Below are 25,347 nucleotides of genomic sequence, written 5' to 3'. Positions count from 1 at the left end.
CTGAATCTGAATTTGCAAATGGGGTAAAATATATAAATTTCTGGATATCCTCTTGATACAAGAAATGGCTCCTCTTCGACAAACAAGTGCTACTTCCACCAAATGAAATCCAGTTATTAATGGGTTATTGCGACTTATTAATAAAACCAGCCCTTATCAGAAGTTTAAAAATTTTCACATGCACATTACCATAGATGCCAAATGGCTTCTTTAACTTTTTCAGTTTGTTTTAGTTTCATCTTTTTTTTTCCAAATGATTTGTTTGCAAGTTTCAAGAATTTTGCTTAAGTATAGTGTGAACTTGTTTAATTGTTTATCTGTCATTTGGCAATCTAAAGAATGTACACATATTAGATTAAACTTGATAATTTTTATCTTGAAATATTTTATATTTTTCATTGCTAATTTATTGAAGGTCCAATGTTTTTAGATATCAGAAAACAAAATTTATCATCATGATGTTTACACAAAATACATGTTCAATAAATCTTAAATTTTGCTGTTATTGGATTAGTTATTCATCTGACTATTCAGTTACATGTTGTATTGATGCATCATCCTGTCTTTTTAAAAGAATAACAAGTTTGTCCACAATATCTGAATAAACTCATAATAATTCATGTTGCTACGTGTACATGATTCGAACTGATCTAACATGTCAAAGAGGCTACTAAAGATTTAGTAGAAAGAACTAATGATTATTGCTTTGGCACAATATTTTGACTTGTAAAACTTGCGTATATTGTGCCATTGAACTGCCTGTCCTACAGGAGCACTTGTTACACAACATATTAAAGGAACATGAGAAGTTCAAACTAGGTACAGGGACAGCTTTTAAACATCAGAAAATGAAAAGGTTCTCGGGGTCAAAATGGCATCATGAAGCCACCTCTGTGATTCAATTAAATAGTTAAATAAACTATGCAAGTTTGAATTTAATAGTACTTATGAACTATTATTTACATAAACATCTGACCTGCTCCAAAAACTTTAACTTCCTAATGCATCCGAAACCTATGGATCAGATTCAGCATCTAAGCCTTTGGAGTGCATCGGTATCGCAAGATGCATCATCTATCAAATTTTGGTAAAAGTTGAACCAATAATAACTAGGATTTGTCTTTCAAAGGGTACCTGCTCAAAAAACTTTGACCAGCTCCAGAAACCTTAATCTCATCCAGCATCTAAAACCTGTGACTCGGAGTCAGTTTTCAAGCCTGTCAAGTGCATAAGTATCACGAGAAGCACCATCCATGCAAGTTTAGTGAAGACTGGTCCAATAATATCTTAGATATGGCTAACAATGGGCACCTGCTCTAAAACTTTAATCTGCCTCAAAAACTTAAACTTCCCTCAGCATCAAAAATTCATGCCCCAGATTCAGCATCAAAGTCTTTTAAGTCCATAGGTAGGTCCAGATGCACAATCTATGCAAGTTTGGAGAAGATAGGACAAGTACTAATTTTATACACAGGACCTAGGCCTGCTTCAAAAACTTAAACCAGATCCACACTTGCGCCAGGGGTATACCATAAGCTAACCGTCAACTTTGTCTCAGTGAGCTAAAAACTCTGAAGGTTTGAGAAATCAATACCGAGACAAGCTTCTTTATAATAATTGTTATTAAAACGAGTGAAAACTGTTATAAAAGTTTGTCATAACAAAGTTAAATTTTTCATCTTTCCTCATATTTTTACATTATCCTACTTTGATATTTACTTCTTTATTATTTCATTTTGGAAGATGTTCTCCAGGACTTTCTTTAAAATAATGTTGAGTGTTGAGAACTTTCAGAAAGTTTGTAAATATGACCGAGGATGGGTAGAAGAAAGGAGGTGCAATTCAGGGGTCCTTTGAAAAGAATTCCTCCTATAATTCAAAGGCTTTTCAAAATTTGATGAGAATGAAGACATGCAAAAAAAAAATACCAAGAATTCCTCCTATAATTCAAAGGCTTTTCAAAATTTGATGAGAATGAAGACATGAAAAAAAAATACCAATGCATTTTGTATTTGTTTACTTTTTGTATTTTATTTTATTTGATATGATAAAGCTTGTAAGCTCCTTTGTTTACACATTGGTGAGGGTTAGTGATGGGGCCCATGGACCTCTCATTATAATTGATTAATGACATGAACTGCCTCTTTCATTAAAATTGTTTTAATAGTCATCATCGTCACTACTACAGTCTTCTGATGGCTTGTTAAATCCGAACACAGTTTTATTGGCTGCTCTAACCTCTGGTACCTCTATCACTCCTAAAATACAAAAAAATAAGGGGGCGGTGGTAAAATATCAACCTCATATATATAATAGAGATCAGCTAAAAATTTATTATCGTTTAAGTAATTTAGAAGGAAATAAAACGTACCTGAAAAAAAATTTATTCAAAATAATATACTATACCTGATTTTCCTAAGCGTTTTTCTAAAACTGAGGTAGGAAAGCTGTCTGTATTTCCTAGTTCTTCAAAACCAGTTACCCTAAAAAATAACATAAGTAATAAAAGATTACAGAGTTCACAGAGATAAGGCATTATCTTGATCATATTTAAAAGAAAATCAGGTATTAATCTTTACTACCATATTGTACATGAGTGGTTTGACACAATATTATAATTATATGAATTACTGAATATCAACATTCACATCTATCAAGAAAGTTTGAGTGAGGTAGGACAAGGTTTTCTTAGCATCCTTTTAAATGGAGATAAGCCTCTGTATCTGAAGCTAGCCTTATGTTTCAAATTTAAATTAAAGTTTCATGAACCCCAAAATTTGGTCAGGACAGTACATTTTCCAACATTAAAACCTGCATTTAACTACTAAAAAACTTACAATCGCTCCAGCATCAAGATAATCAAGATCAAGTTCTGTATATCAAGCTACCTCTACTTACACATCCATAATTATATTAACTGTTTAAGTCTGACTAGGTATGAACAGAATTTACTTCATTTTGTAACCAGCACCAAAACATTTACACAATCTGAGTTGTTCTAAAATCTTAAAACCTGCCTAAGCATCAAGATAATCAAGATCACTCTCCATATTTAAAGCTACCTTTGTGATTCAGTAACATAGTTAAAATTGAATAAGTGAGTACATGTACTTGTAGTATTATTTACATAACGGTAAACAAGTGACCTACTCCAAAAACTCTAACCCCCTCTTGCATTCGAAATCTATGGCTTAGATTCAGGATACAAGCCTGTGGAATGCATCAGTATCACAATATGCATCTTCCATCCAAATTTTGGTAAAGATTAAACCAATAATAACTAAGGTTTTTATATCAAAGAGCACCAGCTCCTAGAACCATTACCTCCAGCATTCAAAACTTGGCTCCGATTCAGCCTGTGGTGTGCATCAGTGTCATAAGATGCAGCACTTGCCATCAAAGTTTGGCGAAGATAGAAAAATAACTTATAGCTATGGCCATCATAGGGCACCTGCTCCAAATAAGTTAATTACCTGCTCCAAAAACATTAACCTCCTCCAGCATCCAAAACCTATGGCTTAGATTCAGCATTCAAGCCTGTCAAGTGCATAAGTATCATACGATGCACCATCCATACAAGTTTGGTGAAGGTAGGACAAGCAATAACTAAGATACAGGACCTGCTCAAAAAAATTTAAAAAGGTCCACATGCTGACACAATACTATGTTTCATCACAAATGTGATTCAGATATTGGTTTCACTTTTGGTACAGTGTAGTAAGTAAAGTGAGGCCCACAAGAGATTTCTGACAATTGTTAAAGTCTATTGCACAACTTTATAAAAAGCATTACCTGTCTACAACCACTCCATTCTTGAAACACAGCACTGCTGGTAACACACGAATCTTGAGCTTCTCCACAAAGTACTTGGCTTTGTCAACATTGATCTTGGCAAACTTGGTTTCAAAATATTTCTTTGTCAAAGCCTGCAAAAGTATATAATCAATATTTGAAGGGATATACCGTAGGAGTTGCATTCTAGTACACAAAACAAAGGAAATTTCTAGAGCTATTTTTTACACATAGACAGGTATATATATGTACATGTACATAGTGTCCTCAATACTTCATGATTCCCATGAATATAAATAAAATCACAGTAATTCTTGGTATGAAATAGAAGTTAATCATGAGTGTTACTTCGATTAATGTGTGCATTAGTTTTATTCATTAAAAATCATACATGAAAATATTGGACACTTTTGAGGACATTCTTGAATGATTACCTCCAAGTGCGTATCCATAATTGCACATCTCCTAAAATCTTCATGAAAAAAGTGTATAACACATCTGTCTTCTTGTGTCGTTAAATCTAGAAATCCCTTTTCTACTGGAATCTCTCTGAAAGAAAAAGAAAGACTTAAGTAAGCAAACTTAATTACCATTATTCACCAGGCATGATAAGTTTTTATTAACACAATTACTGTTTTACATGGAAAATACTCTAAACATATTACATTCTGCAGATATATGATCTGGCAGAGATGATTTAATTAACAAGCAAACAGATTAGATTGATTTGAAAGTGGATGTTGCGTTTCTCCTTGAATGCAATCTTATAACTACTAGCAAAATCCACTTGGTAGTCATATCTCAATGAACTACATTTCAATACCACCAATAAGTATAGGTAAGGTAAACTTTACACAGGTAGCTCTTTGTTTTGATAAATTGCAAATTGTTGCATAATAGAAGAATTACATACGTGTATAGGCCATGTTGTTTTTCTTTCATGAGTCGAAGGTCTTGTGATTGTTTCTTTAAAGCTTCCAGTCTTGCTTCACGAATATGTGCTGGTATTTCCTCCTTTTCCAATTCATCCATGAGTTCCTATTGTAAGATTTAATTGAATGATTTAATTTAGATCTGTCAATGATGTAAACATGTTTTAAAAATTGGATGGATTGATAAATCATTTCATAGTATTATGTCCTTGCAATCCAAATATGCTTTATGTGTGTGTCAAATCATCAACAGAGGATGATAAATCTATGGTCTGTCCCAAGTTATTGCTTCCATCGCTTTTTGATGATTTTTAATAAAATTACACATACCTGTGAAAGAAATACAGTTGAAATCGTTAAAAGGGAATTTATCCAAGATATCTTCACTGAACAATTATCCCTTTTCACTCAGAAAAATTCACAGGAACGAAAACAGATTCCTTACGGAGATTTATAATGGGGAATGTTTACATCTTTTCTCCATTCGGAATACACTCGGAATACATCGCGCAATTTTTTAATGTTATCATCCGGGCTTATTAATGGCTGTTGCAATGCAAAATCTCCGTAGACTTTCAATTTCGGGATGTGTATTGAAACCTGAAGCGGTAGAGGGGGCGTTTCAAAACAGATAATCTGGACATTTTTTATATTAGTGGATGAACGTAGTTTGAGCACAAAGGTATTTACTATTATTGAAATATCATGCAAAAAGTGGTGGAAGCAAAAACTCGGGACAGAGTATAGCATATTTTAATGTTACAGTAGACATACTGTCTAACAAGTGGTTCCTAACAAATATCTGTATATAATAATTCCTACATCATCTTGTTATGGGAATAGATATCTAAATCTGTATGATTGATCTGCATCAGTAAAGCAAAACATCAACAATATATTTCATGATTTGTCCAGACCTGTTTCATCTTGTTGATTTAATACAACGGAAATATTTTATAAAGAGTTATCAATTATTTAGGACAATATGTCAAAGATGACAAATCAGAATATCAAAGAATTATTCAACTCTTAGTACTTTAATTTGATATTCTAATATAAATCTAAATATTTAGATTACAGCAATACAAGATTATTATCACAAAATTCGATTGAAGAATCTAAATATTTGTCAAGGAAATAAACACTACTGCGCAGTATAGTATAAAATAGTATTACAATTCCTATATAACCCACACAAATTACAGACAACATTCACTGTGGAATATTTCATACTATTACACATAATTGTTTTACTTACTTCCTCGGCAAGTGTGCCATCATCTAAAATTTCATTTGCACGCTCTGTTGTTGTGGTCGCCATTTTCAAACAAAAATTTCTGTCTGCTAATTTGTACCTCAAATTAGTCGCCATTCTCCAATCATGCTTAGGATACTTAATGGTGTATTGTGATATAAGTGTATTAATTGGTTTTCAATTAAAAAAAAAAAAGAGCTTTGACATTCTTCAGCGTACGGGTATCTAAGAATAATGTAAACTGACACATAATATAAAACTTGGAACGACTTAATTACTGTAGCAAGTGACTTTCACTTTCGATATATTTTAGCATGCGGTTTATAATTATTGCATCAAGATTGTTTAATAATACTAATTCATTTGCATTTAAAGTAAAACAGATTCATAAGATCATGAATTCTGGTTATGAAAAAGATCTTGTTACTGCATTACGTGATGTTGTGAATGGGACAAATTGGTATTGTGCTGGACCAGTCTCCAAATTGAAAAAGTACACATGCAACAGGTAACAAATTAGTCATTTGTATAAATCATATCATCATTTACACCATGTACACACTGTAGTGTTTAGCAGCAACAATTTCTTACACTCTAGTTTATCCTGGGCCAGCCTGGTCAATGATCCCCAGGTATGGTGCATGGCTTTCATCTCATTTTTAACCGTTTTTCTCCGTGATCTTGGTCTGTCTCTCTGCCCCCCCCTCTCTCTCTCTCTCTCTCTCTCTCTCTTGCCTTCTGGGACCAAGTGCATTGCTAATCTAGTTGTTGACATGATATATTTTCATAGCCCATGCTCTATATATCTCCATTGGCATTTTGTAATGATGGAATCCATGTCCTCTTCATGACATCTACCTAGCAGCTAGGTCCTCATTGGAAATCTTCTTGTGCCAGAATGTTCAGAGTATTCGCCAGAGACATGTGGTGTGGAAAGATCATAATTTGCTGAGATAAGTCTCAGTCATTCCCCAGCATTCAGATCCATATACAAGAGTTAATTGATACAACATATCTCTGGTACAGCTTCAGCTTAATTGGTGCTGGTGCTGTACTGGGCAAACCTCCAGATGTTGTTCATTTCTTTAAATACACTCCTGGTCTTGCCCAGTCTGCTGTAAATGTCCTTCTTTGTGCAGCCCTCTGGTCATGGTGTGCAAGCTTCTTGACTCTCCTGTGATCCTCAATATATATCTTCTCTTGTCTCTCATGCAGTCGTGGGAACTTCGTCTGCAGCATCTATATTAATTTCCCTTCTCTCTTCAATAGCATAGAGAGTTTCCTGCTGTGTCAAGAACTGTACATCAGTTTTTTCCGTGAATCAGAACCTAGAACAATATATAAAATTTACGCGAAGCAAATTTTCTCTATTTCAAAGTCATAGTGTATATATAATTCAAGATTGTTTAAACCTTTGAAGTAAGTGGAAAAAAAGTATCTAAATTGTCACTTTTTATAATGAATTTAACATGATTTCCTTAATGTGAAATATTTACCAATAATTATTTTCAGAGACGCAACCATTCATAGATCAATAGATCATATACTGTTACATATACCAGTAGCTCATGATCAGGTATAATTAGACATTAGTTTATACAAGGAAGTGACCATTTTAATAGCCTGTCAATGGATTTATTTATTAAATAAACAACGAGGCTTATACATACCTGTTATCTGGCGCATGTCCTCCGAATCCGCAATTTCTACCACTAACTAAACAAACTGAACACAGATAACCATAATTTTACTTACCTGTGTACTTTATAAGGATAGAGAGAACTCTAATATAAGATCAAAACTTTGTATCAAATTTACGCTGATTTATTTACAGTTTACAGTATTCATGGCATAGAACTCCATAGTCTTTCACCATTGTTGTTTCTGACCCCAACTCTATTATTTCCCACGACACATTTATATTACATTTTGTCATTTCCTACCTTGGCATTGAGGTTCCCTGTGATGACAAGGAGGTTGTGCCATAGGACCTTCCTGCCTCTGTCTAGGGACTATGTAGTCATAGAGAAATAATTATGTTAAGGATTATGATGATTTAGAAGCAGAAATGATTTGTCTCTGTCTTGTATAACAATGCCTTCTTTTGGTATAATACATACATAGTGGAGCTCTGTCTTGTATAACAATGCCTTCTTTTGGTATAATACATACATAGTGGAGGTCTTGATCTGTATTGATATATCAATTCTGTGAAATGGTAACATTTTTTTGGCTAAGATATGGGTATTTATGAGAGAAAAGATGTTCTGTTCTACTAGAATTATATATTTGGTTGATTTACTAATTGGATTGCAAAAATTTGGAAACAGTACACAATTTTAATTTACTATTACCAGGTTTTATGCTGATGACGGAGAAGACATTGTGTTGATATACAGTAAGAGGAATGACAAGTTTTATGCCCTTGGAGCAGTTTGTTCACATGAAGGTACAAATACATAAAAATCATAATTAAAAGTAATTTCTGTTGTTGCAAAATATCAATCAGAGTAATGCCAGACATTTACTATGGTGGCATATAACTTAAAATAAAAAATAACTTGCACACAGGGGGCAGAGATATGCCACCATAATTTACCTATGATACGGTAGAGAGACAATACAATTTGACACCATCAAAACTTTTCATACATGTATTTGAATACTAAAACTGGTGAAGAAATCAACTTCATTGTGTGAAAATTTATCCCTTACAATACATATTGTATATTTCACGATAAAATTCATTAAAACAATCTGGAAAGTACATGTACTTTCATATTTGTTATAAAAAACATGTTTCAAAAATTTTTTGTTTTGTTTGAAAATCACTGCCAATTAAATGCATTTGTAGGAGGCCCTTTGGAACAAGATGACATTGAAGATTTTGATGGTAGAGAAAAAATTGTTTGCCCTTGGCACTCTTACGATTTTGACCTGGAAACAGGGGATTCATCTTATGGCCTTAAGGTGAGTCAGAAGGAAAAAGGGGTATCCAAAAAAATAATTCATGCATGTTTAACTAGACTGATGCTTGTTTAACCAGATAATGTCAGAAGATAATGATCAAAGTTTTATTTCAAGTGATCACAAAGCAAAAAAAGCTCCCATTGGTCAATAAAAATTTTCAATACTAGCAGAAACTATTATTTAGTGTTTTATAATTTTGTTGTGAGATTGATCTTAAAAATATTACATATAAGTTTGGAGAACATATGAAGATAATTTTTCAAAAATTTCATCAGAGAAATAGTTAAGGAATAATAATCGTTCTTTGAGTATTATGAGGTGATAATTTCGTTTGGGGTGTAATCAAATCCAATAAAGCCCGAAGGACTTTATGATAGATTTGATCACACCCCGACCAAAATTATAACTTCATAATATTCAAAGAATAATTCCTTATTACTTATATAATTTAAGCCATCGTATGATTAAATAAATTATTCAAATATAAATAAGTAAACCCCGGTGGAGCCTCATGCATTTGGCGGCATTTGAAGTTATGGGTTATATAGTACAAAATCGATACGTAGTGTTTTCACAGGCAAAGGCACTGGAAATGTAAATATAAAGAAGTAAAACACACTTAACTCCAATACGTGTTTTAAGATGATATATATCTTTTGTCTTGTTTTAAACTCTACAGCAAGATGTATATGAGGTCTGTATAAGGGAAGATCAAGTCTATATATACACAGCAAGTGAGATGTCCACCAAGCCATTCAAAAAACCAATTATCCCAAAGGACACAGAAAAAAGTGAGGGGAGAATATTCAAAGTATTCAGCCTATTACAGTATATTTTGATCTGTGTCTTTTGATATCATCAGATGATATTGGTTATTTACTGGTATGAAATTATCTTCTACAAATTCAATTTTTTTTTAATGTACTGTAAATGGTTTGCTTCATCAAATATTCATAGCATTTTTTCATGTGTCAGTACAACCACACGATTATTCTAAATCTATAACTCTTAATTATAATTTGTATTTATAATGTGATAAAGAGAACAGATTTTTTAAAAATTTTGAATAAGACACAGATGATAAAGCTGTTGAGGAGAAGAATGAAGACACAGGCAGTCTAACATACTGGGCCTCGAAGATCCTCAACACCGCTTGTCCGCAGCAAAAAGTGAGTGAAGAACAATGTTTGATTGCATTATATGCTGTACAGGTCTCATGTGCTGATATGGGGGGGGGGGTCAGGGTCCAGACCAGATCCTCCTGGAAAATTCAAACTTCAAACTTATTAAATTCCTATTGTGAAATTGCCCACCTGGAAAACACAATTATCCATTGTATCCCCCTTGAAAAATTTTCTGGATCCACGCATGGGTCTTTCCTTTAAACAAGAAAATCCAAATTGTAGCTCTCTTTATTTGTGAAGTTTCAAGTAGATGTACATAGGTAATCATAGAGTTGAGATGGTATATTTACACAAGACAATCATGTATGCATGTGTATGCACATTTAGGTAGAACTGACTCACAAAGTGGGAGAGATGTGGAGGAATGGGGACCTAACTGTGGGTGTACACCACCACCCTCCAGACCAGCCAGCAAGAGACAAAGATTTAACAGTTGTCAAACCAGGAAAGGAGAGGAAAAGAGGAAAAGGAATCTCGCTGGTAAATAGATAAAAGTGTTCCTGTGGATGCCTCTATTCTTCTGTTGCTCGATTTTTGAAAATTCAAAAGGTGTAATTATAAGTAATTTTTCAAGTACGTGTATGTTGTTGTCAAATACGCTATTGAGATATGAAGACATCAAGGGTTATGGTACATGTACATTCAATTACTTAGCTGTTAGTTTTAATGACTAATATTTTGAAACATTACAAAATGTTTTTAGGCAAGCAGAATATCCAACCTGCATTCTATGGCCAACATTGAGCAATGGGCTATTGACTTGTCGTGGGATATCATTGCCCGCTTCTCATCTGCAACACCAGAGGGCTCTGATGAGGCACTTCCACGGGGTTTCTATGATGATTTTGTCCAAGTGGCATGTGAGGAAGCAAAGGTACCGTAATGGAAAAATTTAAAAAATCAACAAAATCAAGGCTACTTGTATGTTCTGTTGCAGACACTGGATCAAAAATTCTTCCCATTTTAAATAATTCCATAGATATTCATCATCAAAAATGATGAATAAATGAAAAATTTAAAAAGAGTAAGACTTTCTGATAATTTGTATGATGAATTATTCACTGCTCAACATTTAAACTGAATATAATGTATCAAAGATAGAATTCCAACCAAATTTATTTTAAAAATTCAAATTATTATTAAAGAGGGAACTTTAATTTATCCAATGTTAATTTTTTTTTTTACCTTCATTTTTTTTTCAGCATTACAAATTACTCTCAGATAGATTACAAGATTTAGGGAGCCATTTTGGAGCCTTACCTGTTCATGGTGGTAAGTATTATTATACCCCCGCTCCATCTGTCCGTCCGTCTGTCTGTCTGTCTGTCCGTCTGTCTGTCCGTCCATAACAAAAATTTCTGTCGCATTTATCTCAGCAACTATTTATCGCAGATGCTTGAAATTTTAACACAGTGTTTGCTAAGGCATGCCATATCGTGGGATATATTTTTGTACCAATCGGACGTCAACTTCCTGTTAAATGACGACTTTGCTTATTTTTTAACCAAAATTTTCAAACAAATTTTCGTCAAAGATTTCTCAGCAACTGTTTATCGCAGATGCTTGAAATTTTTACACAGTATTTGTATAGGCATGCTATATCGTGGGATGTATTTTTGTACCAATCAAACGTCAACTTCCTGTTAAATGACGACTTCGTTTATTTTTTGCCAAAATTTTCAAACAAATTTCCGTCAAAGAATTCTCAGCAGCTATTTATCGCAGATGCTTGAAATTTTAATACACTATTTGTTTAGGCATGCCATATTGTGGGATATATTTTTGTATCAATCGGACGTCAACTTCCTGTTAAATGACGACTTTGCTTATTTTTTAACCAAAATTTTCAAACAAATTTTCGTCAAAGATTTCTCAGCAACTGTTTATCGCAGATGCTTGAAATTTTTACAGAGTGTTTGTTAAGGCATGCCATATCGTGGGATATATTTTTGTACCAATCGGACGTCAACTTCCTGTTAAATGACGACTTTGCTTATTTTTTAACCAAAATTTTTAAACAAATTTTCGTCAAAGATTTCTCAGCAGCTGTTTATCGCAGATGCTTGAAATTTTTACACAGTATTTGTATAGGCATGCTATATCGTGGGATGTATTTTTGTACCAATCAAACGTCAACTTCCTGTTAAATGACGACTTCGTTTATTTTTAGCCAAAATTTTCAAACAAATTTTCGTCAAAGATTTCTCAGCAGCTAGTTTTCGCAGATGCTTGAAATTTTAACACACTATTTGTTTTGGCATGCAATATCCTGGGATATATTTTTGTATCTATCAGACGTCAACATCCTGTTAAATAATGACTTTGTTTATTTTTTGCCAAAATTTTCAAACAAATTTTCGTCAAAGATTTCTCAGCAGCTATTTATCGGAGATGCTTGAAATTTTTACACAGTGTTTGTTAAGGCATGCCATATTGTGGGATATATTTTTGTACCAATCGGACGTCATCTTCCTGTTAAATGAGTACTTTGTTTATTTTAGCCAAAATTTTCAAACAAATTTTCGTCAAAGATTTCTCAGCAGCTGTTTATCGCAGATGCTTGAAATTTTAACACACTATTTGTTAAGGCATGCCATATTGTTGGATATATTTCTGTACCAATCGGATGCCAGCTTTCTGTTAAATGTCGACTTTGCTTATTTTGCATATTCACATCAGAGCGGGGGTATCACTAGTGAGCATTGGCTCACAGATATCTTGTTATTATTTGTTTTTAATGTTTTTACCTCCAAAATACATACCAAGTAAAATCCATAGTCAACTACATGTATGTCTCTGCAAGTAGAGTTGATTTGGTACAGACAGACTGGTGAAAGTTTGCCCCCAAAGAGTTTCAGTTTAAGTTATGACACTGAAATAAAGATATATGTATATAGAAATCATTATTATATTTAGTTGTTGAAGAAATTGATTTTAATTTTTATAGCCTTATGGGATTCTGCAACAAAGACCTCTGACAGTCTTCTAGCGAGGTTAGCTGTTGTACATATGGTGTTCGAAGCAAGGTTAGTGTTTACATTCCATAAACTCATCTTCTTTTGTACAACATTTTACTCAAAGCTAAGAATGTGGATGATGCCATATTTTAAAAGTAATTTTTGTTCAAATTAATTCATTGTTTACATTCCACATGTAGTAATCGTGATCTGATGCTGAAAATTTTGTCTGAATCTGAAAACTATACCTCTGTTCAAAAAAATAATTCATCTGTGAAATTATAAAGTGCATTGCTTTTTACTTGCTTGCATTAGGGTGTTGACTTTGATGTTGTTTGGAAGTGCATGTCCATTGAAATATATCCCCCCCTTTTTTTAGAGGACTTGACGTTCAACCCAAAACATTAGAAAAATTTGCAAAGAACAATGACCCAGAATCGGCTGCCATTTTGGAAATAATTTTCCGAGAAGAAATAACTCATGTTGCTGCTGGCCTGAGATGGTTTTCCTGGGTTTGCAATCATTCCAACCCTCCCATGGTAAAAAAAATCAGCATTTTGGTTTTAAATTTGCACATGTTAATTGCGTTATGATGAATAATGCATAATAGTAATTCTGTCTATTAGCAAAATTTTTATTTCAATCAAAATATCTGCATAATTATTCGGTTACATTTTCTGAATATATCTTTTTGTCATAAAGAATGATTATATCATAATTTGAATAATTATGTATGTATAGAAATCATTGTATTTTTGTAGGATTGTATTCCAACATTTCATAAACTAGTACAACAATATTATGGGTAAGTTAAAGTCTGATTAACCCATTCTACTTAACTGAGCAAATTATCTTTTATATAACACGCGAGGTCCGCTGAAGGGTCCTTCACACCTTTGGAAAAAGTTTTGCATACAAGCCCAAACTTCTAAATTACTTAAAGATATGATTTCTGGCATTTGTGTTTGAATTGAAAATGACAGAATTTTTTTTTAATTTTTTGGGTAAGAAAAAGTATTAAAATTTTACCACAATTCGTATAAACAAAAGTCCTTGCAGTATTCAAACTCGGGACCTGCCGGTAAATAAATGAAAGCTACACCCACTGTGCAACAGAGATAAACACCATTTGGTAATATAAATTGTTTCATAATGGGTTAAAATCGCCATGTTGTGACGTATTGTCATAAAAAGAGAAGTCATGGGGTGTCAAGGATCCTTAAAAAAATCATTTTATATATGAAAATATTTGTCATTTCTTTTTAAGATCATATCTAAAGCCACCCTTCAATACAGAAAGCAGAAGTATGGCAGGGATGACAGAAGAAGTAAGGGAAACTTGATCAATCCTTTAAAGGGACATGGTCACGATTTTGGTCAAAAATTATTTTTTGGATTTTAATGTTTACAATGCTTCAGTAAGGCATTTTTAATAAGCAACCAAAATTTGAGTATCATTTGATGAGTTATAAGCGAGTTAAAGAACTTTACAATTCTTCGCTATGTAAACAAAGCGTTTGTTTACATTTTGAATGAGTGAAAATTCCAGTTTTATACCTAAAATGAATGTATTAATTGTTAGGAACTGTTTATTTATGCTTAAAATGAATAATAAGATAGACAAACTAGCTTGAAATTTTTTTGACCGGTATATTGAACCTATGTAAACAAAAACAGGGCACGAGCCTTGTTTACATGACGAAGAATTGTGAGCCCTGTATCTTGCTTAAAACTCAACGACTGGCAACCAAATTTCATTTGATCATTAGAAATGCATTCCTAAAGCATTGCAAATAATAAAAACAGAAAAATAAAATTTGACCAAAATCGTGACCATGCCCCTTTAAGCTAAATATTATACTTTTCTTTAGATAGTCTTTTTAACAAAATTATAAGTAATTAAAAAAAAATATTGTAAGTTAAAAGAGACTTTTATGCCCAATATATATTTAATGAAAATAAGATTTTAAATACAGGTATACATGTACTTCCTCAAAGAGTTGTTATCATTTTAAGCAAAAGCTAAAATTTTATGTACTGTAATGGTCATGGCCGGTATATGCAGTCACCAATTTTTTTTTCATATTATATACATGTACCAATTTTTTGGCTATTAGGACAATAGCAAGTTTATATTGTCCCCTGTGACTGCATATATCGCTTGAGGTGCAGGGGACCTACTTTCCGAAAAGTCAGTAAATAAGTATCATTATTACATCACACAGAAAACTTTTTTTGTAGGCGATGCAGATATTCCTTATAGTAAAAACAAATTAGATTTATCTGTCCTTGAATTTAATGTAGCTACTTGGATTACATTAGAGGTGAACCGAGATTAAAAACGAGGGAAATCGAATGCTTTGAAAATATGCATTTCTCCACAGTACTGGGGTATTTTCTCTGTGATTTTTACTGTTTTTTTAATTTTAATTTGAATAATATGTAGTATTTTGAATTGCTGCCATCGCTAATGAGCTTTAAAATGTTTTTTTTACCATCTTGAGCTTCTGCCATAGGAACTATTGAAGGCTGAGTGTCCCGCTTCTTTATGTGTCAAAGTCTATCAAAAATTGGTGACTATGCCTAGACGCAGAATTTTAACATTTTATATTTAAAATGAATTTTTATTATATTTAATTTCGTTTCCAGTGGTATATTCCCTTAGTGAAACCCACCAGCTGATGTTAATCCTTTTCAAGATACAAGTTCATTCATGCAAAGACTGGATCTGCTTATGGAATTACCATTTTCAGAATAGACAAACATGTGAAATAATTTCTGCTGCTTGTTTCCAGAACTACCGGTATCTGGGTAATTTAAAGATTATTTTAAGGACACAGCTTTCTTGAGCCATGTTTTGTCAAATCTGTTGGTATTCTTGTTTGCAAATAAATTTAGTGAGAATTTTTTATTTTCATGTTCTTATTATTTACATATTTTTATAAAACAGGACTATGCATTTTGGGCACATAATTTTACAGTGAGCATAAACTCCATGAACATCTTTAAAAAAGCATTGGCAACACATGGGGGGTGGGTGAATTTTTACATATTAGGAATATAAAGAGTAAATCTTTAAAAATCTTCTCGGAAATTAATCAGCCAGGTAAGCTGAAACTTGTTTGGAAGCATCCTCAGGTAGTGTTGATTCAAAGTTGTGAAAATCATCGCGTTAGCGGCTTATATATTTTTTCTGCAATGATCGCTTTCTTCACAACCCGCATGAATCATCAAAGAAAGCATTTTATTGTTTATATTAATATCTTTCTTTTAATTAATTAATAAACTGATTATGAAAAGTAAGTAAAATTCACTAAACTGAACTTAATGTACATACGTTTGTAAGCTAAAAGAAACAGCCAAATCGTCTCCTGTGAGACTTTCAGTCTGACATCATCATGATCATTTCGTGCAGTCCGTGATTTTCTTAGGTCGGTGTAGGTAGTTTATTGTCAGTTTCAGCCACTGTAGATTTCAACCAATCGATAAGTGGGGCGTTTAGATTTTAGTTTGGCTGTTTCTATATATAATTAATTTAAACCTCAACAAGAAATTGATTGCAAAAAAAGTATTTATGAACAATTTATCAAACAAATGTTTATGGGGTCACTCGATCTAGAGTAAAAATTATCCGAACGAAGCATGGCAAAACTTAAACGTCAGTAACAATAAAATAATCATTGGGAACATTAAAGCTTAACCATAATCCAAACATCTCTACACATCTACTCATTACACACAATTTTAAAATAAACAGTCAAAGATACTGTATACATGGTTATATTTGCCCCGGGTTTTTTTTTTTTGCCCCCCCCCCCCTCCCAATGTTTAGCGGGCAAATATAAGACTGGAAAAATTCAAATGTCTCAAATCATTTTTCTTCAAACATAAATTTGTCTGGGTGAATTAAAGATGGGGCAAATCCGGTTTCAAGTGATAAAGGCGAAAAAATCACGGGGCAAAAATAACCCTGTATACAGTACTGCAAATTCCTTTTTTACGCTAATACTTAATTCCGCGATTCCGCTGTTTTGCCTCAAATTGCGACAATATTAAATTCCGATTTTGGTTATAATTTCATATAGCTCAAAAGTGTCTGTAAATTAAAAGCGAGATTTTAAAATGCGCGATAACAGCTTCTCGCGATTTTACACGGATATTAATTCCTCGCGTTTAATAAGAAATTTACAATATACATATCAGGAGGATGGGTTGCCAACAAAGGAACTTGTAAGTTGTTAGAACTTGTTTCTGATCCTTTTGTTTAATCAATAAAATATGTTCAAAACAAAACAAATGTCTTCGTTTTATTAAAACGGATAAGAACAAAACGTACACATTAGAAATAATTGATGTAATGTTCAGATACGATGTGATGATTTTGACAGAAGAAACAGATTACTTATACATACTGTATATGCTTTCTGCTGCTGCGTTAAATAGAGTGTACCTACCCAAGTAACCCCCTCCTCCCGGCCCAGCGACTAACGCGCAATCGACGGTGCCCCCCCCGGGAACGGGACGTTTCGCCCCTATTGACGTTTCGCGCTGAGACGTTTCGCTCCTAAAGACCTTTCGCGCTGAGACGTTTCGCACCTATATTATTTATTATATATATTGCGATGTTTTCAGGCAAATATTATATATATATATATATACATATATACATATATATATATATCTATATAGTGTTGCTGTGGAGATGATGACAGCAGATTTTGAAGCAGGTGTGTACTATTGATTTAATGAAATATAGGTGACATACATCAAAGTTAGCGATATATATTATAATTTGAGTAAATATAATGAGTAAATATTAATATGAAATATATCGTAGTTCATCATATAAAAATTTATAACTATTTATATAATCTGATGTTAATATATATATATATATATATATATATATATATATATATATATATATATATATATATATATATATATATATATATATAATTACAATCATATATTAGAATAATTTGATAAGCCAAAGGTGTTAAAACTTATTTGGAGGCTCTCAATGGTAGGTTAATATCAATTTACTGTTACCACATAATTAAAAGCCGCAAAACATCTAAATTAAGCAATCATAATTATGTGTCTCATCAAATTTCTAATTACCCTAAGGTGTTATAACTCATTATTTGGAGGCTCTCCATGCTGATATCGATTTACTGTTACCACATAATTATATGCGCGAAACATCTCGGGGCGAAACGTCTCAGCGCGAAAGGTCTTTAGGGGCGAACCGTCCCGCACTCCCCCCCCCCCCCCCCCACACACACAAATAAAATTCCTTTTCTATACGTCCTTTATATGGGTCGCAAATACAATGAAATAGATGCGTCCGTGGATCCAGAATATTTTTCAGAGGGATCTTAGAGATAATATGAATTGCTTGGGGGGGGGGGGGGGGGGGGGGGTGTGTCCCGATGCCCATTTTTAGCAATCTGTTAATCCGTGCAGGAGATGTACATTACTAATAAATTGATGAACTATATTAGTATGACTAAATGATAGATTGAAAATAAAATCATGATGTACAAATTTTAAAACGACATAAAATAAATATATTTTTATATAGTGGTGAAGACTCCAAAAATCTGAATGCGGAGAGTTCCCATTATTTATTTTGGTGACGATGACGTAAAAAGCATGCGCTGAATGGACTTCCGCTAAAGTTTTTGTAGTAAACATCCAAAACTTTAGTAAAACACTGAACTATTTTTTGTATTTAGCTGCTATGAGTATGAATCTTCCAGTCTCTTGACCTTTCTACATTTATTAACGGCTGTGTTTTCTAATCATGAGGACTAGAGCTCGCTATTACCCACCCCCATCCCGAAACAGCCGCGCCAAAAAATCCATTATTCAGTTGATACAGGACGAAGCTTACAAACTGAAAAGATCTGGTGAGCAGCTTCAAAAGGTGAACCAAACTCTCGATTCCTTAGAAAAGCGATATAAAGAGGCAAAGAAGAGCAAGATCCGGGCATTTCGATATAGCCTGAGGCTGAGACTGGCCGTAGCCGAGGGCGTTCGAAATATTTACTTGGAGTACACACGGATGAAGTTGGCAGAAATGGCGAGGCTTGAAAGAAATCGACGTCTACGCACACATAATCTATTATTATTTCTGAGTCACTTAATAGATATGGAAATGATGAGCGAAGTGGAGGAAAGTTAGTTTCACAACAGACGAGTCAAAGTAAAATGTTTCAGGAATGTGATGCAAACCCAGTGTTGATGCAGAAGTTAACTGAACTGAAAATCATATATGACATCACCAACAATTTAATTAGAAATGTATAATTGATCAAATTAAAATCTGTATAAATTTCATCACGCAAGTTACCTTGCTTTTCACTGCAAAAAAACCCCCAAAAAACTTCCGAGAATGGTAATACCTGGATTCTGTTTTTAAATAGTAACCATTAATGGAAAATTGAGCCATTCCCCTTTTCAAATAAAACACATATATGTCAAAAGTAAAGCATTTGATTTGATACATCCACAACGCTTATTTTTTTACTTTTTATAAATAGTTGACTCATTTCTTAAAAATATACAATCATTTACTAGCCCTTTATGCCATAAAATGAAATTACAAATATGGCAGGCCTAATTTTGTGGTACAAAATAAAAGTGTGTCATGTTCTCATGTATAGTACTTTTGAAGCCATGAAGTAATTCTTCAAAGGACCACAACTTAAAGCTCTGGTATGATAAGTGGATGGGATAACTGTTATAGATGGGATAACTGTTATAGATGGAATAACTGTTAAAGATGGGAAACCATGCAGGTTACTTCCCATTGTATCAAGCCAGGTTCTAAAGTTGGTACAGTTCTCTTCCACTAAATATTTCGGGTGTAATATTCACGCATACCTGTTATATTGATGATACATGTACAATTAACCGGTTCGAATTCTATACGCCATGTGCTTGTTCAGTAAAGTACAATTTGATGATAAAAGATTGCATCAAAGGTCAATTTCAGTTTCAGTAAAACTAGTTTTACTCACATTGATGAATACTCTAATGACCTTTCTCTAATGATTTTCGCTTCTGCATTGAAAGCCAGATTGAAGAGGGTTGTACAAATTAGCTGTAGTATGTTATACTATTAACTCCCAGTGTAAGCTAGTACCAATACTCAGGCGGGTGGACAGAAACAATTCAAAACTCAAAATTCATTGAAGTAAAATCATTTAATTTGTTTTGATGTACATAATTGTGGGAAACTTTGCAATCTACGTCAATCACTCATGTACATTATGTCAATGATGTAATATATATTGGGTATTGACATTTTGGTTGCCGAAAGTTCAAGAGCAAAAGCTAGAGCCTTGAACCAATAACAATATTTCAATGAGAAATTTTAACTTCTGTCAAATGTACACTCTACACTGTGAAACCAGTCTCTACATGAAGAATGACAAAGAAATCACGGATTTCTTCACTGGTTAACACAACGCTATAAAGCCTCAAACCCATGGTCATCTAGAAGTGAGAGACTGTGTATGTTTCTGCAGAAAAAGCAAATTAACTGTCTGGCAAACAGTGTGCATTGGAACATCATATGAGACATGTTGTAAATGTGGTATGGTACATGTATTACTGTAGTTTATTTCAAATACATGTATGGCATCGTGTTGCCATTATCCAGATCACAGGTCAATCTTCTTCACCATCAGAGGGAGCGAACTGACTGTCGAACTCCTCCTTCGAAATCTGAAACGAAAGTAAAGAGTTTAAAGACAAAATATATTGCCGTGGAATCATTTATGATTATTGTGATTCAATATCCATGGATTTGGCATGCAAAAAGCTGAAACATAACCTGTTCTATTATATCCTCAGCGTTAGCAAACATTTGGCAACGGGTAACACGACAAATTGTAATATAAGATTAAATTATGCATGTACGGTTCGCCGTAGAATTCACATCATTTCTATATAAAAGCAGTAAAATTTTTAAGACATTCAGTATAATAAGATAAATAGTGCCTGTTTGGGAGTGTTGAAATTGAAACCCCTTGAAAACCATTGTTAACCTCAAATAACCATTGTCAACCTCCACTTTGCATTGGTTGACAATGGTTTTCTTGGGGTGTCAAATTTCAACTGTTACCCTCCCAAACAGGCACTATTTATATACCGTACCTGTATTATTATACTTTCATGTTAAATATTGAAGTCTGATTGGTTTAAATGCAGTTTATAATCCGTTCCATTACACCAAGATTTTGCAAAACACTTGGCATGGGGTTACGCCATATAAATAGTGCCTGTTTGGGAGGGTAACGGTTGAAATTGACAGTTCTGACACCCCCTGAAAACCGTTGTCAACCAACGCCTATGACCCAAAATTAAAATACATGTACTTAGTTTGAAGAGGACAAAGTATTTCTTAAAGATTTCCAAACAGTATATCAAGATAAATACTCAGTTACATTAGATAGTAATGTAGGGATAAAGATTTATTTTTTATTAGTTGTTTCAACATGTACACATGTATTGTATCTTGTATACAAATGTAAAATATGTAATATACATTAATATATACCTTTCCTCTCTTCAATTTCTTCATTAGTTTAACATCATCTTGGAAATCTTCCTCCTCCTCTTCGTCAGCTGCCTCCACATCCTGCGCTTTCCTTTTCCTGGAGATTTCTTTAACCTCTTTCCTCTTTTTCTTGCGGTCTTTCCTTTCTTTCTGTTTGGACCAGGCTTCAGATCTAGGTGGCCTGCGGAGTTTGGACTGTTTTGGTTCCTCAGACTGCACTTTTAATTGTCTCTGCTTTTCCCTTTGCTTATCCCTATTGCAATGATAATATGACAGCAATTCTAAATGCAGCTTTACAAATCTCCATTGGAATTCTGACAATAAATACATGTATATGAAATATTCTGATTTTATAAGGTCTACAGGCATTTATGCTTACTTTAAGGAGGATTTAAAATTTCAACTTATTTACCAGGTAACTGAAAATCTTTTGCATATGCATATGACTGTACAGTAAACAAAATTTCATCACCTACAAATATTTGTGCTTCAAAAGAAAAAAACTGATTTACATACTTGTACGCGATTTTGCTGTAATCTGCCTCCACAGGAACAAAATTAGATACATCCTTTCCTTTCACTTCTGGCATCTTTGGAATACGTAAAAGTCCATATCCATTGGCAAGTTTTCCAAAGTCCAAGTCCTTTATTCTGAAAATAAGTCCACATTCATGTTTGATATAAAACTGCACAAAGGACACAAATGCCCTCGCCCCCTTTTCCAACAGAGCTCGGTCTTTCAGAGCAAACTTTCTTAGTTTCGGCAGGTAATTATTCACACTGTCACACAGATCGATTCTCTGTAACTCCACTTTCTGGTTGATTTTTAAGAAGTTCAAGTAAGTGTCCTCCGCAGGAAGAAGAAACACCAAAGCGTTTCCTGAGTTTCCTATCCTTGCTGTCCTTCCACATCTGTGAACAAAGAAGTTGGCGGATTTGGGCGGGTCATACTGTATTACCCAGTTCACCTCTGGAATATCCACCCCACGGGCCATTACATCACTGCACACTAATATTCCACTTTCTAAAGATCTAAACTTTGCAAACACTTTGTTTCTCTTGTTCTTCATTTTTCCATGAATGCATAACACCTATGAAAAAGGCAACAATACAAAAGTTATTTTTATGACTAAATTTCTTAATTTGATGTTCTATTATATTTGTCTAGAATCAATTACCGTTAACCTTTCAGTATTTATACAATCATATATTATACCTGGTACAATTTATATCAGGCCATCCTTAAAAAAATGTTTCTTTGGAATTGCCGCCTTGGGTTTCCAAACCCAGGAGGGAGGAAAGGATTTGTTTTTATTTTTCAAAGTGAAAATTCTGAATGAATATGACACTATATGTAAACATTGTGTGACCGAAAAAAAATGTTCTTGATTTTTTGCAATAAGATTTTATGAGACGGGAGGGCAATTCCAAACAAATAATAATTCTATTTTGGCCTCGCATCCTAGTACAGTACATAGTGTTTACTGTAGTTGTCTTAAATTCCATGTTTAAAACATCACTGTGTTTTTAATTTCACTTAGGAAATTATCAAGCAACTTAATTTTCACTTCTGTATTTCTAATACATGTACCAATAGTATGCAATATTTACAAAGAAAAATATTTGAAGTTTTTGATAGAATTTAAACACACTGAAATTCAAACTTCTGCAACGTTTGTTTCGCACTTTTAAAGTGCAATACTACATTCTCTCTAAACTAAAACTTTTATAAATCTAATGTATCTCATCAGTTTGTTCATGTGGACTTCTTCCTACCTGTGTGTTCTTTAATAAAAGCTGTAACATTTTCGAGAAATAATCAACTCCTGCACATGTGCTAAAGAAAATCATGATTTTCTCCTTCTTCCTTGCTTGAATGAAATTCATCATTTGATTGAACTTTTCATCACTTTCTACGATCATGTAAAAATTTTCTAGCGTCGAGGGTGTCCTTTGTTCCATTTTCCCATCATCTCTCTTCTTTTCTTTCACATTTACTCTTACTGGGTTTCTAAGTCCAGCCCTGATGAGATTTTCCAGTTCATCAGTTTGGGTTGCAGAAAATAGACCTGTTCTTCTTTGTTTTGGAAGATAACTTAAAATTGTGTTGATGCTGGCTTCAAAACCCAGGTCCAAGAGCTGGTCTGCTTCATCCAAAACCAAGACTTCCAAGGACCGAACACTTGCAGCCAAATTTAACCCATGCTGAGGCTTTTCAAGCATGGTTTCCAACTTTCCTGGTGTGGCAATAATAATATTCCCTGAAAGATGAAATAAAAAAAGATGTTAAAAAAACCCCCAGAAATATAATACATGTACTAATCCTGCAACACATTTACTCTCACAATACTTTAGAATTGTTTAATTCAAAAGTACTAATAATAAGAAACGATGCATGTAAAACGCAATTCTGCTTGCAATATGTTGTTTTAAAATCTAAACTGTTTAACATTAAATAAATTGGGGGTATACCAATTTCTTAATTGGTATACCCCCTCCCCCATCACATAAGACTTTAAGTTTATAATGGCAGCACATATGTATATATATTTATATTAAGATGGTCACTGAAAATTAATGTTAAATATGACGCACTATAGCTAAAGTAAATTCTTATAGCTCATTAGATCTATATTGGTTGCCATTTGTTTATACAAAGTTAAATCGACTATTACTTGTAAATGGACGACAGTCATCATGCAGTGTCTATCAAAATGATTAAAGGTGTAAACAGTTACAGACCAATGAATTTCTTTAAACATTTCAAAAGTAAGTTAGTAGCCTTAAACAGAAAGTAACCATGCAAGAAAACTTTTAATGTAATCAATATATTAATGCAATATTAATTATTAAATTTAATGTTATGTGATGTTATGTAATTGTAATATTAAGTATATTCAAAGTTAATTACTGAATTAAGTTAAAACTGTTCTTGGCTTGTTAATTATCATATTAATTCAAGTTCATCATAATTATTTTAAAAACTTTTCCATTTCATCGGATCTATTTTGTTTACTGCTGTTCATGTAAAAGTTTGAAGAGACCTCCGTAAAAAAAATGTTGGTTTCAAGGAACCTCACTGAGATTACTTTACTTCTTACTTACCACCATTAGCCTTGAACTTCTCTGCATCCTTGACATGATTTTCACCTCCAATGAGCAGCAAAGAAGATAGTTCAGGTATATGGGTCAAAAATTGCGATAAGACCCCATGAATTTGAATGGCAAGTTCTCTTGTTGGAGTGATTATGATGGCTCCGATTTCTTTTTTCGTCCAGCTACCCCTTTTCCTTAAGATTTCAAGAACTGGTACAACAAAAGCCAATGTTTTACCACTGCCTGTGACTGCTTCGGCTGCAACATCTTTGTTAGTTAAAAACAAAGGTATACACGTAGCCTGCACAGGTGTGGGGTACAAAAATCCCCCATCGCGTAGAGTCTGGTGGATCGTATCACTTAAAGACACAGGTAATTCTCTCCACGTGGTGTCTGTCATTTTCCTACATTTCTTACAGGATATTCTAAGAGGACGGTAAAAGGAAAAAACCAAATTGGAAATATTAATTCCGTATTACAAAGATATAAAAATTTACAGAACAATTTACAATTGGATTTTATTATCACGTCAAATAAACGTTGCTTCAATTTTTCATTTCAAGTTTTTTTTAGAAATAGAATCTCCATA

General features: G+C 33.4%; 3 protein-coding genes across 4 annotated transcripts; 1 reads left to right on the top strand and 2 right to left on the bottom strand.

The window, feature by feature from the left end:
• Window positions 1-2,144: 2,144 nt before the first annotated feature.
• LOC105337097 (phosducin-like protein 3) lies at window positions 2,145-6,140 on the bottom strand. Its single transcript, XM_011441669.4, has 6 exons — window positions 5,983-6,140; window positions 4,706-4,830; window positions 4,227-4,341; window positions 3,793-3,926; window positions 2,407-2,483; window positions 2,145-2,258 (listed from the first exon to the last, which is right to left on the bottom strand). The coding sequence occupies exons 1-6, from the start codon at window positions 6,094-6,096 to the stop codon at window positions 2,161-2,163; spliced, it is 663 nt and encodes a 220-aa protein (XP_011439971.3). The 5' UTR covers window positions 6,097-6,140; the 3' UTR covers window positions 2,145-2,160.
• A 113-nt stretch (window positions 6,141-6,253) lies between these two features.
• LOC105337109 (uncharacterized) lies at window positions 6,254-15,997 on the top strand. 2 transcript variants are annotated; one of them, XM_034477297.2, is made up of 13 exons: window positions 6,254-6,487; window positions 8,337-8,428; window positions 8,834-8,949; window positions 9,629-9,740; window positions 10,027-10,118; window positions 10,461-10,613; window positions 10,837-11,007; window positions 11,336-11,405; window positions 13,081-13,159; window positions 13,470-13,629; window positions 13,852-13,895; window positions 14,358-14,418; window positions 15,740-15,997. In XM_034477297.2, exons 1-13 carry the CDS (start codon window positions 6,294-6,296, stop codon window positions 15,770-15,772), a joined length of 1,377 nt encoding a protein of 458 aa, XP_034333188.2. In that variant the 5' UTR covers window positions 6,254-6,293; the 3' UTR covers window positions 15,773-15,997. The 2 variants fall into 2 exon arrangements, with proteins under 2 accessions (XP_034333188.2, XP_034333182.2); XM_034477291.2 differs by having other exon boundaries at window positions 10,021-10,118.
• A 4,288-nt stretch (window positions 15,998-20,285) lies between these two features.
• LOC105332597 (ATP-dependent RNA helicase DDX55) lies at window positions 20,286-25,199 on the bottom strand. The gene is made up of 5 exons (XM_011435241.4): window positions 24,768-25,199; window positions 23,439-23,923; window positions 22,179-22,753; window positions 21,663-21,915; window positions 20,286-20,827 (listed from the first exon to the last, which is right to left on the bottom strand). Exons 1-5 carry the CDS (start codon window positions 25,156-25,158, stop codon window positions 20,771-20,773), a joined length of 1,761 nt encoding a protein of 586 aa, XP_011433543.3. The 5' UTR covers window positions 25,159-25,199; the 3' UTR covers window positions 20,286-20,770.
• Window positions 25,200-25,347: the final 148 nt, after the last annotated feature.

Source organism: Magallana gigas, chromosome 5 (genome assembly GCF_963853765.1).
Source record: "Magallana gigas chromosome 5, xbMagGiga1.1, whole genome shotgun sequence".
Classification (NCBI taxonomy): Eukaryota; Metazoa; Mollusca; class Bivalvia; order Ostreida; family Ostreidae; genus Magallana; species Magallana gigas.
Note: the sequence above shows the minus strand (reverse complement) of the source record. Positions and strands in the feature narration are given on the sequence as shown.